Source organism: Paroedura picta, chromosome 4 (assembly GCF_049243985.1).
Source record: "Paroedura picta isolate Pp20150507F chromosome 4, Ppicta_v3.0, whole genome shotgun sequence".
NCBI lineage: Eukaryota > Metazoa > Chordata > Lepidosauria > Squamata > Gekkonidae > Paroedura > Paroedura picta.
Window position 1 is genome coordinate 74,611,556 of NC_135372.1, and position 14,166 is coordinate 74,625,721.

The window sequence follows — 14,166 nt, forward strand, 5'->3', positions numbered from 1 at the left end:
CACACACTCAAAGCTAGCAGTAAATCTAGGAACTGGATTTATTAATTTCTTTTTTTATAGATAAACTCCCCTAAAACCACAGAGATTAATGCCTACTAAAATTCCAACTTGAATGCCATACCACATGAACAATGCACTCACAAAGTAAGCAGGTGAGGAGCTCACTGGGGAACATAGTATACCTGAAAGCTGGGCTTTGTGCACTTCCATAATGAGGACACTGAGAAGGTTTGAATTGTGCAGGTGAAGATTCCTGTTAGTCTGCAGATTCCCATGTAATTAACACAGTTGAGATTAAAACTACCTTTCTTAGGGAATAAGAAATTCTGGCCTACATTCCCTCAGCTGGCCAAACTTGTCTCACTCATTTCTTTTTGTCAGGTAAGAGTCCACTATAATTTCTTACTTTGGGTGAGCAATGACAGCTGGATATATTAATGGCCTATATTAATGGGAGACTCTAACATAGGCTAGTAAAATTGAAAATACCTAGGCAATTTCTCATTCGCTCAGCAACTCGCAAGGAACACTTCAAATGCCAACAGTTTGAGAAATATTATAGGATACAGCAGGAACTTTTTGCCTTACCCTAAAGAATCAGCATCGAAAGAGAATAGTAACAAGTCACTGTCCTTTGGAACTGTCCTTTTTATGATACTTTTAGGGTAAAAAAATGATACTTTTAGGCTGGGCTCCATAAAGAGGGAGGAAATGGATAACAGAGTCTGATGGTAAAATCTGAAAAAATGGTATGTTAGGGACACAAACAAGGGAAATGCAAAAGCATTGAAGACATTCTGAAGTCAACTGAAGTAGCTGACAACTACTGGCCCATGGTCAGATGTTTTCATGAGTCTTTTCCTGGGAGACCACCATCGAGGGTGCTAAGTGCAAGCTTTCTTCTACCACCACCACCTACTACCCAGCTTTGAAGCCCTAGCACAGGTTAATATACTGATCAAATATTCTGCCAATCACAACCCTCCTAAGCACTATCATATACGCTTAGAACATTGGTAATGTCCTAGAGAAAGAACACTTTGTACAAAACAAGGGGGAGAGAGGAACTGTTTCTTCACATTGCTCACCCACAGATACACCTGGATGCAGAGAAGGAGCCTAAGTAGACCTCACATCAGGAAGAAAGGGATAGAAACAGAAGTTCTTCCTTGCCCTGGATTTTACAGCCAAGCTTTTAAACTGTAATTTTTATCTAGGCAGAAGAAGAGTTGGTTTTTATACCCTGCTTTTCATTACCTGAAGGCAGTCTCAAAGAAGCTTACAATTGCCTTCCCTTCCTCTCCCCTGTGCGTGGGGCTGAGAGAGTTCTAACAGGACTGTGAGAAAAGCACTATCAGGACTGTGACTAGCCCAAGTTCACACAGCTGACTACATGCAGAGGAGTAGGGAATCAAATCCGGCTTGCCAGATTAGAAGCCATCACTCTTAACCACTATACCAAGAGGGTTAAGCACTTGGTAGTCTGCCTAACATCTACATTTGAAGATTTGCCAGCTGCAAACATAATTTTGTCATTACTCAAACAAAGAACAGCATACTAGTATGATGAGGTAGGGAATGCCAACTTCAGCAAAAGCATTTTCGGTGATCAGTTCAGATAACCTAGTGTACAGTCAGCTTGGTGTAGTGGTTAGGAGTATGGACTTCTAATCTGGCATGCCGGGTTCAATTCTGCGCTCCCACACATGAAGCCAGCTGGGTGATCTTGGGCTCGCCACAGTACTGATAAAGCTGTTCTGACCGGGCAGTGATATCAGGGCTCTCTCAGCCTCACCCACCTCACAGGGTGTCTGTTGTGGGGGGAGGAAAGAGGAGCTGCTTTGAGACTCCTCCTGGTAGAGAAAAGCGGCATACAAGAACCAACTCTTCTTCTTCCCACAGTTTGATACTTTGATCCAAAAGACATTTTTAATGCCCTATATGAAATGAATGTACTACCTGGAGTATGGTTTGCAATACAGAAGGTTTCCTTCATGGACAAGTCCTTGCAGAAGGTGATCTCTCAAGGAAGAAAGCCTGAAATACAATGCTTTATCCATTTTACAAAACAATGTGCCAAACTTGTTCCATGTTAATCCTAAGAGCAAAATAAAAAACTTTTGAAGTCTTTTGGGCATATCATCAATGCTAGGAATAACTGAGTCAGTGGCTTCTTTTTAACAAACTGTTTATTTCCTAGTGGTCCTTTTCTGTAGACCCACATTATACTGCTCATTCTGTCATACTTTGATCTACCCTGCCCCTCAGGCTGAGGACAAGTGGAAGTACTTCCAGATGAACTGTCTTGTTTTGTTTTTTCCTACTTATACTTCAGGGGGCTTGAATAGTGTTTTCTTGATTTGAAGAAGCTAACAAGAGAATCACTAGCCTAGTCCAAATGCATACATATACAGGCAACAAAGGCAAAAGAAAAAAGACATTTAAAAATCCCAGTGTCTCATCAGTAAAGAAAAACTACTTGTTTGGGGGGGAGGGCGCAGAATCATAGCACTTGTGAAATAATATACAAAATATACATAACAAAAAACTTAAGAGCAACCAATGTAAAATGGAAATATAAAAAACCCAAAATCTCAAATCCACAAATAACTGAAATAATTTAGTCCAGTACAGAGTATTGTAGTTAAATGAAAATAACTCAGGGTGAATTTGCTCCCTGTGTTTGGTGGGAGAGTTGGCCGATTGTATCAAGAAGCAGCACATCTTGTCCTCTTAGGATATTGTCACTTGTACTGTAATAAACAATGTATTTCCGTCAACAACAACAACAAAGCCACTCTAAGTACAAAACAATTAAAGAAATCTATTCATTTTTCCATTTGGGTATTCTTTTTCTTTTTAACCCTAAGCCTTTTTAACATATTGTGAATAAAAGTAACTCATGAGTTCATTAAGACAACACTGTTCCAGGAAACCAAGTTTTAAATGTTCTAGAGAGAGACAGGTCTTTATGATAACCTGGAAAACATTTACTTCACCACAAAGAGAGATAGGTGAAGTAGAAGAAGAATATTCAGAGATAAACATTGGAAATTAATAGTAGATATTTTGAAAAGTTTTCCTTTAAAATTCATGAGCATTTAGGTTACTTATCTACTATCTTAGGTTCAAAGCACAGATTTTGTCTCTAATATAAAAAAAAATTTTTTTATAAAAGAACCATACTGGTGTGAGCTATCCAATATGCTAAAGTTAAACAACGGAGGTGCACAAAATAAACATTGTCTCATGTCAAAGTATGTTTTGGAGTCCTGGATGTTTTATTACTGTGAAACACAAGCATCCACAAACACAAGCATCCACAAGATACACCAGAATTTGGCTTGTTATAGAAATATAGCCCATATACGAAATGTGCCCATTTTTTTACAGTTATACATAATATACATAATAATTCTTACCTGCTGAACTTCGCTTTCTCCATTTGAGATTTTTTCTGTGTATACAAAGGAGTTGAATATTCGCTGTAATTTAAAAAAAGGAAAGTTGCTTAGGCATATTCACAAAATAATGATACATTATATTTTGAAGACGAAATAGTTATGCACAGAACATGTAATGTAACACAAAAGACCTAATATTAAAAGAATTATAATAGAGACTGAAAAACCACACCAAATTTCTTGAACATACACAAGCTTCCATAATTAAATTAAACAGATGTTTGTGTTTTATAGAAAAGAAAAGGATATTGCATCCAGAGTGCTGCCATAGCATCCAAGTGTTATGAATTTAAAATAGCTATACTTCATGTCTGAAATCTGGTTTTCTCTGAATACAGTAATTGTTTATACATACCATAGATTTAATGCAACACAGCTCCTTCAAAAGGGGAATAAAAAAAACTTTACTTTCTTATCCTTAAGTGTTAATTCATGAGAAATCTGTCTAGATTATACAAAATCTACTGGTTTATTTAACATACAGAAGTAGGGTGCCACAATAATTTGTATCAGTGGAGAGTAATGACCATTCTTCCTCCATTTTGTGACTCTAGTAACCAGCTCATCTGTGTCCTGCGATCTTAGAAAGGAGTGGCAAGTTCTTGGCTAAGAGTTATTTACTGGGAATATCAGATGAATTTCAATCAGAAGGTGTATGTGGAAGATAAAGGAGGCTAGCTTGACTAGATAAAGCAGGAGCAGACTAGTTGCCTGATTGAATTTTAATTTAAAACCAGCTAGATCAGTCACAGAAACCTGAAAGCATCTCTCTCTTTCACTCACACAACCACACACACACAAGATCCAAACAGTAAAATCAGAGTCCAGTAGCACCTTTAAGACCAACAAGAATTTATTCAAGGAGTGAGCTTCCGAGTGCAAGCACTCTTTGTCAGTCTAAGAACTGACCATCATAACAGTAGGAATATGTAAGAAAAACAATCCTGTTACATTAGTAAACTGTGTCACAGCATCCATACACAGCCACATCATAACTCCCTGCCAAACCAGCCAATCAGACCCCTCGAACCCATTTGTAATTCACAAATACATATCAGAAATAAAACTGTCAAAGTCAGTGATCCACAGCTCATACCCTACTATTTACTGCCAAACAGAAATTACTTAATTAGGTACACTGAGTTCTATCACTATTCTTCTAAATATCCCAATACAATCAAGATGCTTTCAGGGAACACATTATTTGGTAGCAGTCTTGTAGTGGTCTTGATCAATTAAAAAAGGATATTCCAAAAGATTACCTAATCTTCTCTTGTTCATAAAGTCATAGAATCATGGACTTGGAAGGTCTCTCCAGGATCATCTAGTCCAACCCCCTGCACAATGCAGGAAACTCACAACTACCTGCCCATCCACAGATATCCAATTTTCATGCCCAAATGATGCCCCCTCCAATAAAGCCAGAATCCCTGGCCTGTCTTGCATGGGGGAAATTGGCCTCCTGACCCCATGCAAGTCATTGTTGCTACTCAGCTTCATCTTGCTTCTCAACTTCATGGGTTCTTGGAAGAGACAGATTTTCTGGACCCATTTCAATCTGGCTTCAGGCCAGCATCTGGAACAGAGACTGTTTTGGTTGATGACTTCTATTGCGAATCAGGCAAAGGGAATATGACTTCTAGTTCTGCTGGATCTCTCAGTGACCTTTAATACGACTATCAATCATAGTATTTTACTGAGCTGCCTCTCAGCCCTGGAGCTAAGGAGCACCATATTACAATGGTTTGAGTCCTATCTGGAAGAGTTGGTGAGGGACTTGGTTTCAGAACTGCACAACAGGTCAGGAAGCTGGGCGTGATCCTTGATGCTTCCTTAACTGTGGAAGCTCAGTCACAAACGTACTGCATTCTTCCACCTCCATCAAGCTAAACTGTTAGTGCCCAATTTGGCCACAGAACACCATGCCACAGCAATCCATCTGACCATCACCTCAAGACTGGATTACTGCAACTCACTCAACACAAGCCTTCCCTTATCCCTGCTTTGGAAACTATAATTGGTCTTAAACACAGCTGCCCATGTCCTCACCAGAACACTGTGGAAGGCTTACATTGCAATCCTCCAGCAACTACATAGGCTACCAGTTGATCAGGTTTAGGGTACTGGCACTCACCTTTAAGGCCATGTGTGGTCTGGGTCCTACATACCTCAAGGACTGTCTGCTGCCTATACCCCTTAAAGCAGAGGTCTCCAACCCCCGGTCCGCGGCGCGGTACCGGGCCGTTAAGGCCATGGTACCGGGCCGCCAGCAGCCGCGCCTGCCTTCCCCTCCCCCCGCAGCGAGAGGGGGGGAAGAGGCAGGCGTGGCCGCTGGCATGCCAGCGACGCAAGCGTGCACGCGCGGAGCCACCACGCATGCGTGTTTGCGCCCCCTGCTGGCGAAAACGCGCACGTGTGGCTGTTCTGCGCATGCGCCACCTAGTGGCGAAAACGCGCATGCGCGGCAACTGCACATGCGCGTTTACGTGCAGCTGCTGTGGCCAGGCTGCCGGCTCTCTCCCACCCTCAGAGGCGGTCCCCAACTATAAGAAGGTTGGGGACCGCTGCCTTAAAGAGCAACACACTATATTGATTCCAACAAGCTGGTAATCTCTGGCCCCAAAGAAATTTGCCTGGCTTCAACCAGAGCCAGGGCCTTTTCAGTCATGACCCCAATGAAATCAAGATCCTACTGGAATTAAGAAATTCCATAGGGCCTGCAAACAGAGCTCTTCCACCAGGCTTTGGTTGAGGCCAACGAAGGGGCCTTCCTACCACCTGGACCCATCCTGCAAGGCAACTCATTGGTGTTTTGCATGATTGCTGTTTTGACAATTTATGCTTCTTTCTTATCATTACAAATGCTTTCAATGTACTTTCTTGGTTCTCTGTTCTATGTACACAACTCTGACTCATCATAATGAGCGGCTGTATATAAATTAAATAAATAAATAAATACATAAGTTAGTGTTGGGGAATTCCTGCTCTGCCCTTTGGTTGTTGGCCTGTGCGTTGCTGCAGGACTCCATCTTATTTCCCATGCTATTTAATATCTATATGAAGCCACTAGGAAGTGTGAGCTACAATGTTACCAACAGGCTCTACCTTTCTTTCTCACTGAATTCTGTGGATGCTGGAGTCAGTAATGGGCTAGATGAAAGCCATCAAGCAGAAACTTTGGTAAACTGCAAGTGATGAAACCAATGAAGATATAATGCCATAGTATTAAGTAAATAAAAAAGTTACAGAAACAAAATAATGTAGCCTTATGCACTCCACCTCAAATGCCTTTAGCAAAGCGTTTTTATTTTAAATGGTTTAAAAATATGCATGCAATTTCCTCCATTTGGTTAAAAAATCTATATTGCATTTATTGTGATGTCCACTAGTCTTCACCTTGCATGTAATACTTCACTGTTGAGAAATAATAATATATGAAATCAAGAATCTCATTTTGATTCATATGAGAAGTAAATTGGCAACTTAATTCTGTGTTGTTGCCTTTATTCAGAGGACAGTAGTGTAGCACATGGATTACTCTAAAATAATCTTATATTTTGTTCCACTAAACTTAGTACTGTCACTTTTCCTTATTCCTTTCCCTCTCGGGGACTTCAGGAATTTCAGAAATTTGAACTCTTAATTCTAAGGCCACCCCTGGAAGCAGCCGCAGTAAATCTTCTGAGTTTACAAGTCCCAGTAAGTCTAAAAGGATTTAAAAGGCAAAATGCAACTATTTTGAAAAGCCCAACATTAAAACTTCCTCTCATGCTACAACTTTATTAAAAGCTCTGATCAGTTACTAAACTTGCATATCTTTTTTGCACATTCTAGATGAGAAGATAATATCAGAAATAATTACATTAAAAGGTGTCATTTTGATGCAAAAAGAAATGCGGTTTCTTTGCTACTCACAAATTACTAGATCTCTGGACATCAAAAGAAACAAGAAAATAGTCCTTCAGCTAAAATGAAGGTTTCTATCCATAATACAAAGCTGGCCCTTCACCTAAGCTTTCATACATAGCTATATGAAGAAGCATAAAAAATAACAAAGAGCTTTAAACAAAAAGGTCATAATGCTGATAAGCTCCCATTCAGCTACTCAGTTTATATATTTAAAAATACTATTCTCATAAACATTAATTCAAATTTTAACGGTAAAATCCATAATATTTTTGTTTTGAAATTTTAATCATTTGAAATCAAGGATCTTATAATAATTTTAACATCATATCAAAACAGAAGGTGCAAGAGTTTAAATAAACATTAAAAATATAAACTCAAATTACATTTTAAAGTAGCTTTTTTAAAACTGCAGGATGGTAGTTAAGAATTAGTTGCTTTACATGTTTAACTTAAATACAATACACAGTAGAATACTTTTTACGTATTCAATAGGATACAATTTTACTGTTAGTGAGATTAATTTGCCACAGGGAAATTTCCATCCTATAGAGAAATATATTTTGAGTTGGGTTCAGCGCAAAAATTCTGCTTGCATCAGAGCTCTTGGGAGGGGGGGGTAGCAGTTTGAGTCAAACATGCTATCTCCACTTGTGGTTTTGCATATGCAAGATCTTGTGTGATCAATATTGAGGCCCTATAAAGTGCTAGGTGCTGCACAAGATGTTGTACAAGTGGAACTGTGCTAAGTCCATTTATGTTTCTTCTTGTGTGTCACTGGATCCAAGCCACCATTTCTTTATACAAAGTTTACAGATAGTATTAATGAAGACTTAGCTATAAAATATTACTACAAAAGATTAGAAGTACAAACAGTGTACAGTGGACTGTAGTTGTCTTTAGTTGAGGTTGGTACCTCCCAATTAGGCTGTGCAGAGTTCCACAACCCTAAGCCCCAGCGTTTTCTCAAGCCAGTTTCTATTTCTCTTAAGCATGTTCCATGCATCACTTGCATAGTCATGCACACAGCATCCTATCCATATCAGATTTACCTGTTATAGTCATTAAGGCAGGGAAGCCAAGTAAGGATGGATCAGGTTCAGATACTAGTCATTTTCAAACTGCCTTTGTATTCTGTTATAGAAACTGGTTGCTAATGGATTTTTTCCTGTCACTTCAGACAGACCTGTTTTAGTAATTAATTTCTAGTAGAATTTACGTGTTCATACCAACTTGAGTGCTATAGCAGCATGATTGAGATGCCTTGACTCCATTGTGAAGGAGTTAAGAGGAAAGGTAGTAGCAATAAAGAGCCACTCTTCTCAACATTTATTTCCCTCTATCTTCTGTTTGGTGGAATAAAAAAGTTGTGAAGGAACCAAGAATGTGGAAGATCATGAGCTCCTATCTCATCGCCTACCCGATGCCAGGATACAGGGAACAGCCCTTAAATGGCGGATTTCCTTCCTCCGGGGTAGCGAGAGGAGAATATATAACCAGCACCAGCTCACATGTGGAGTCCCTCAAGGAATTGTCCTCTCTCATTCAACATCTTTACGTGCCCTCTGACTAACCTGGTGCGGAGGTTTGGGCTGGGTTGCCACCAATATGTGGATGATGCCCAGCTCTTCCTCCTGATGGATGACCACCCTGACTCTCCCCCAAACTCCTTAGCCAGATGTCTGGAAGCAGTGACAAACCAGTAGCCTGGTCGATATGGTCACTGCCCTTCAAACCTCCATTCCATCCCCAAGTTTACAGGAGAAAGGGCTAGGGTGGAATTGGAGCTGATCCTATGCAATACCAAGTCAATAAACAACAAGCCCTCAATCTTGCGAGGCTATTTCGCAAGGCATGGATTTAAGCTGTGCGGCATTATCGAGTTACTTCGCGGACAAAGTTCTGTTGCTTCGCCATGACCTACCTGCCACAGTGATACAGTGAGTGAACTGGAGGCTCCATGGCCATCTCAGGAGTTAGTGTTTGATGGCTTCAGGTGGCTCTAATTAACCAAAGTGGACAGATTATTAGGTTCAGTATGGGCAACCACTTGCCCTTTAGATCCCTGTCTTGGTTGCTTAAGTTAGGTGATCAGCGGGTAGAAGGTCTTTCGAAGATGATTAGCAACCTGTCCCTAACATCTGGAGAGTTCCCCGAAGGACTTAAGGAAGCAGTGGTGTGCCCCTTGCTGAAAAAAAGCATCACTAGACCTGCGGGACCCTGCCAGTTACTGCCCAGTCTCGCATCTTGCATTTCTGGGCAAGGTGATGGAGCGGGCCCTTGACCTTTGACTTTGGCCCTTGACTTTGGCCCTTGACCCATATCAGTCTGGCTTCCATCCTGGCCATGGGGTGGAGACTGAGCTGGTCACCATGATGGATGATATTTGACACCAGCTGGATTGGGGCAGTTCCTCCATACTTGTATTGTTAGATCTGTCGGCAACATTTGATATGGTCGATCACGACATATTGGCACACTGCCTCGCCGGAACTGGAATTAGAGGGACTGCGCTGCAATAGTTGGTCTCCTTTCTCCGGAACCGGACACAGAGGGTTGCAGTGGGGGATGAATTATCTGACCCCTGCAAGCTCCCATGTAGTATTCCGCAGGGGGCAATACTCTCCCCCACACTTTTCAACATCTATATGCGCCCTCTAGCCCAGCTGGTCTGGGGCTATGGGCTGGGATGTCACTAATATGTGGATGACACCCAGCTCTACTTCCTACTGGACGGATGGACGGACTCTCCCCCGAATACATTTGCTAGTTTTTGGAAGCAGTGGCTGGATGGCTCAGGCAGAGTCGCTTGAAACTCAGCCCCTCTAAGACGGAGGTCCTGTGGGTGGGTAGAAGAGGGCTGGATCAGGAAGTGCGTTTCCCATGCCTGGATGGAGTGCAATTAACACCTGCCCCAGTGGCCAGGAATTTGGGCGTGACCTTTGATGCCTCCCTTTCTATGGAGGCTCAGGTTACGAAAGTAGCCTGGACGGCGTTTTTCCATCTTCGGCAAGCTAGGCTACTAGTGCCCTACCTGTCCTCGGACCACTTGGCCACAGTGATCCATGCATTGGACACCACTGGATTAGACTACTGTAACTCTCTCTACGTGGGCCTGCCCTTGTCCCTGATACGGAATTTACAACTGGTATAGAATGCAGTTGCCAGGGTCCTCACTAGGACATATTGGAGGGCCCATATTCAGCTAGTGCTTCGACATCTGCACTGGTTACCAGTTTGTTTCTGGGTCAAGTTTAAGGTTTTGGTATTAACCTTTAAGGCCATACGCGGCCTGGGTCCTACCTACCTGCAGGACCACTTGGTTGCTTATGCCTCCCGCAGGGCTCTTCGCTCTGTGGGTACAAATCTACTGGTAGTTCCGGGCCCTCAGGAGGTTCACCTGGCCTCGACCTGGGCCAGAGCCTTTTCGGCCCTGGCCCCAACCTGGTAGAATGAGCTCCCGGAAGAGCTAAAGGCCCTGCCAGAGTTGCCAGTTTTCCGCAGGGGCTGCAAGCCGGAGCTCTTTTGCCAGGCCAGGGTGGGGGGATCCCGACTTTCGATCCAGGGCCCTCTGGGTTCATCTGATCGATCTGGGGCCTCACTCCCACTAAGAGATCAGCAGGATGGTTGTCCCCCGGCAGAACAAGGGGAATTTAGTTTTTTGCTTGCCGCCTTGATATTGATATTAACTGGTTTTAATAGTTTTACTATGGGAATTATGGGATTTTATTGTGATCTATTTTGTTCTGTAAAGTGCCGTGAGCCCAAAGGGAATGGCGGTTTATAAAAAAAATTTTTAAAAAGGATTAAGCAGAGTCGTCTGAAGCTCAACCCTGCAAAGACGGAGGTCCTATGGTTGGGTAGGAAGGGACCATGGGAGGAAGCGCTTCAGCAACTACTGATAAATTTACATTAATTGAGGCATCAATAGGTTAAATGTTTTTGAATATTTATTTCAAAGAAAAACAGTAAACTAGCTCTGTAACTGCAAAAGAGGGTCAACAAGAATATGGTATCAACAATAACTTTAAAAGTGTAAAAACCTTAGCTCAATCACCAACGAAGCCAAAAATAAGAGTTAATTAAAATCCTTCAAAACTGGATTCCTCATCATCATCTGTATGTCCAAACAGAGCTTCAGCTGTAGCTGGTGTGAGATTATCAGCATAGACTTAGTTTGCAGTCATCACCATCACTGCTCCAGTTTGGTGTAGTGGTTAGGAGTGTGGACTTCTAATCTGGCTTCCTGGGTTCGATTCTGCGCTCCCCCACATGCAACCAGCTGGGTGACCTTGGGCTCGCCACGGCACTGATAAGGCTGTTCTGACCGGGCAGTGATATCAGGGCTCTCTCAGCCTCACCCACCCCACAGGGTGTCTGTTGTGGGGAGAGGAAAGGGAAGGAGACTGTAAGCCGCTCTGAGCCTCCTTCGGGTAGGGAAAAGCGGCATATAAGAACCAACTCTTCTTCTTCTTCTTCTTCTCTCGTTCTCATACAAAACACTCTCTTCACTCCCATCCATAGCATCAGAAAGCAAAGAGGGAGTGTCACACAGACACCTTCATCCTCCTCAGCAGGATTATCACATGAACCTACCCTACTGACCTCCAGTGGAGGAGCTCAGGGTGGCCTAAGCGCTTAATCCATGCTCCATCATCACAGGCTCTCCCATCCAGCCTCCCACCCAACAAATACAGAAAAGTCAAGAGGATGAACAGCTGCTGGTTTTGTATCCTGCTTTTCACTAACCAAAGGAGTCTCAAAGTGGCTTATAATCACCTCCCTTCCTCTCTTCATGCCAGACACACTGAAAGAGCTCTGACAGAACTGCTCTGTGAGAACACCTTTGGCAGGAGAACCAAACAGTGCCCCCCAGGCCAGCAAACCAGAGCACAACAACAGTATCTGAAGGATATAAATAAATATGAAGGAAGTTGGCAGGTTTGTTGCTGGATGGGAGCAGATTTTGCACTCTGAATTCTAGTCTACTTATTGGTCTGTTCCTTTCCTTCCTTCTTTCCATGAGTTCTGTCCACCCAGTCCTTGCAAATGTATCTGAAAACCCTCAAAATTCAGGTTGTTCAATAGGGTACCAGGACTTTCTTCATTGATCCATTTCTCCAAAATTATGGTATGGTAGTAACCCAATTGTTTCTATCTATTTAAATTTAAATTACTAGGATTGTATAGTTGCTAGGATGTATTCACACTGAAAGACCTCTTATTCTGAGACCATTAAAAATACAGCGAAGCCTTAATAAGGATGCTGCATTTCTAGACACACATACATACCTCCCGCCAGTAAAAAAGTAAAGAAAAGCTGGAAAACTACCAAAATGTCATCAAGCTTCTTTTTTAAAGCCAACAAGGGGAGGGAGAAAGCAAGTAAATTAGTTCCATATGCTTAAACGATTCAGCATTTAGTCTATGTAATTTGACTAACATTATACTCAAGACAATGTGCATGGCAACCTTTCAGAAAACTAAAGCTGATGTTATGCAACCTCAAAATATAAAGCAGATGGTAGAAATAAACCTCCATGCACCAAGATATTTCTTCATCTTCACTCTGGGAGTAGGGGACAACAATTGATTCAATATGATCGGCAATGAACTAGTAATTATTCTTCAGTAGCATTCTAATATTCTCAGTAGATAAGAGCAAAACAACCCTAGATAAAAGGAAAAGCTACACCTAAAAAGGTAAAGGTATCCCCTGTGCAAGCACCGAGTCATGTCTGACCCTTGGGGTGACGACCTCTAGCGTTTTCATGGCAGACTCAATACGGGGTGGTTTGCCAGTGCCTTCCCCAGTCATGACCGTTTACCCCCCAGCAAGCTGGGTACTCATTTTACCGACCTCGGAAGGATGGAAGGCTGAGTCAACCTTGAGCCGGCTGCTGGGATTGAACTCCCAGCCTCATGGGAAAAGCTTTCAGACGGCTGCCTTACCACTCTGCGCCACAAGAGGCTCTAAAAAAAGCTACACCTAATCACAGTCAAACCATGCAATGTACAGATGCACATTCAATATGTTTTAATTGTGAATAAATACTCTTATGTTTATACATTACCAGCACAATAATAAGTTCAAAATACCAACTTGTATATATAACTGAAATAATTTAGTACAAATAAGTTATTTTAAAAGCTCTTTAAGGGAAATAAGATCCCTTTGTTTTACTTTAAAACATTCAAAGCAGATTAACATCATTATTTAAAACAAAAGTATATGACCAAAATAAAATGGCTTTTTTTACAAGCAGGGAAGATCTAAAGAGGGAGGATCTAAAATTATGATACATAATCATCTCTCTCTATAGGTCCTCTCCCGGTGGTGCACCCCACATTTTTCTTACCATTCTTAAGAAGCAGATTTTTGGGTGGTACAGGCCAGAAGCTGCCTGGGAAGTGGAATTTTTGTTATGCAAAAAAGAATTGACAGGACACAGTCCAATAAAACCAGCAACGAAACAAACCAGTTGTATTAAAACCTTACAAGATAGTCTTTACTTAGTATCTAAAAGATGTAAATACAGACAAGGGATTAGTCTGAGTGGAGAGAGTTACCTAACTGAAATGCAAACATAGAGAAAGCTCTCCAATTAATACATCCTAATCAATAAATCAAATTCTCAACATGGCCAAATATATGGCTACTTAAATCCAGAGACTGGGGCCATGAATAGACAGGACAGATTTTTCTACAAAGTTGAAAAATGTTCAGGAAAAATGCGGAAAAATCTGAATTCAGTAAAAAATACATTGGGAGGTTAACACCCAAAACAATGGAAGC

At 41.7% G+C, this 14,166-nt stretch overlaps 1 protein-coding gene across 4 annotated transcripts in view; it reads right to left on the reverse strand.

Annotated features, from left to right (window-relative positions):
* CACHD1 (cache domain containing 1) overlaps positions 1-14,166 on the reverse strand; it is a 168,099-nt gene that overhangs the window by 106,967 nt on the left and 46,966 nt on the right. For 3 of the 4 annotated variants that reach the window (XM_077333463.1, XM_077333466.1, XM_077333465.1), the window contains exon 2: positions 3,423-3,485. The exons of the other annotated variant lie outside the window; for it this stretch is intronic. In XM_077333463.1, the coding sequence (XP_077189578.1) occupies positions 3,423-3,485 (63 nt within the window). The remainder of the gene's footprint in view (positions 1-3,422; positions 3,486-14,166) is intronic. 4 annotated transcript variants of the gene reach the window in all.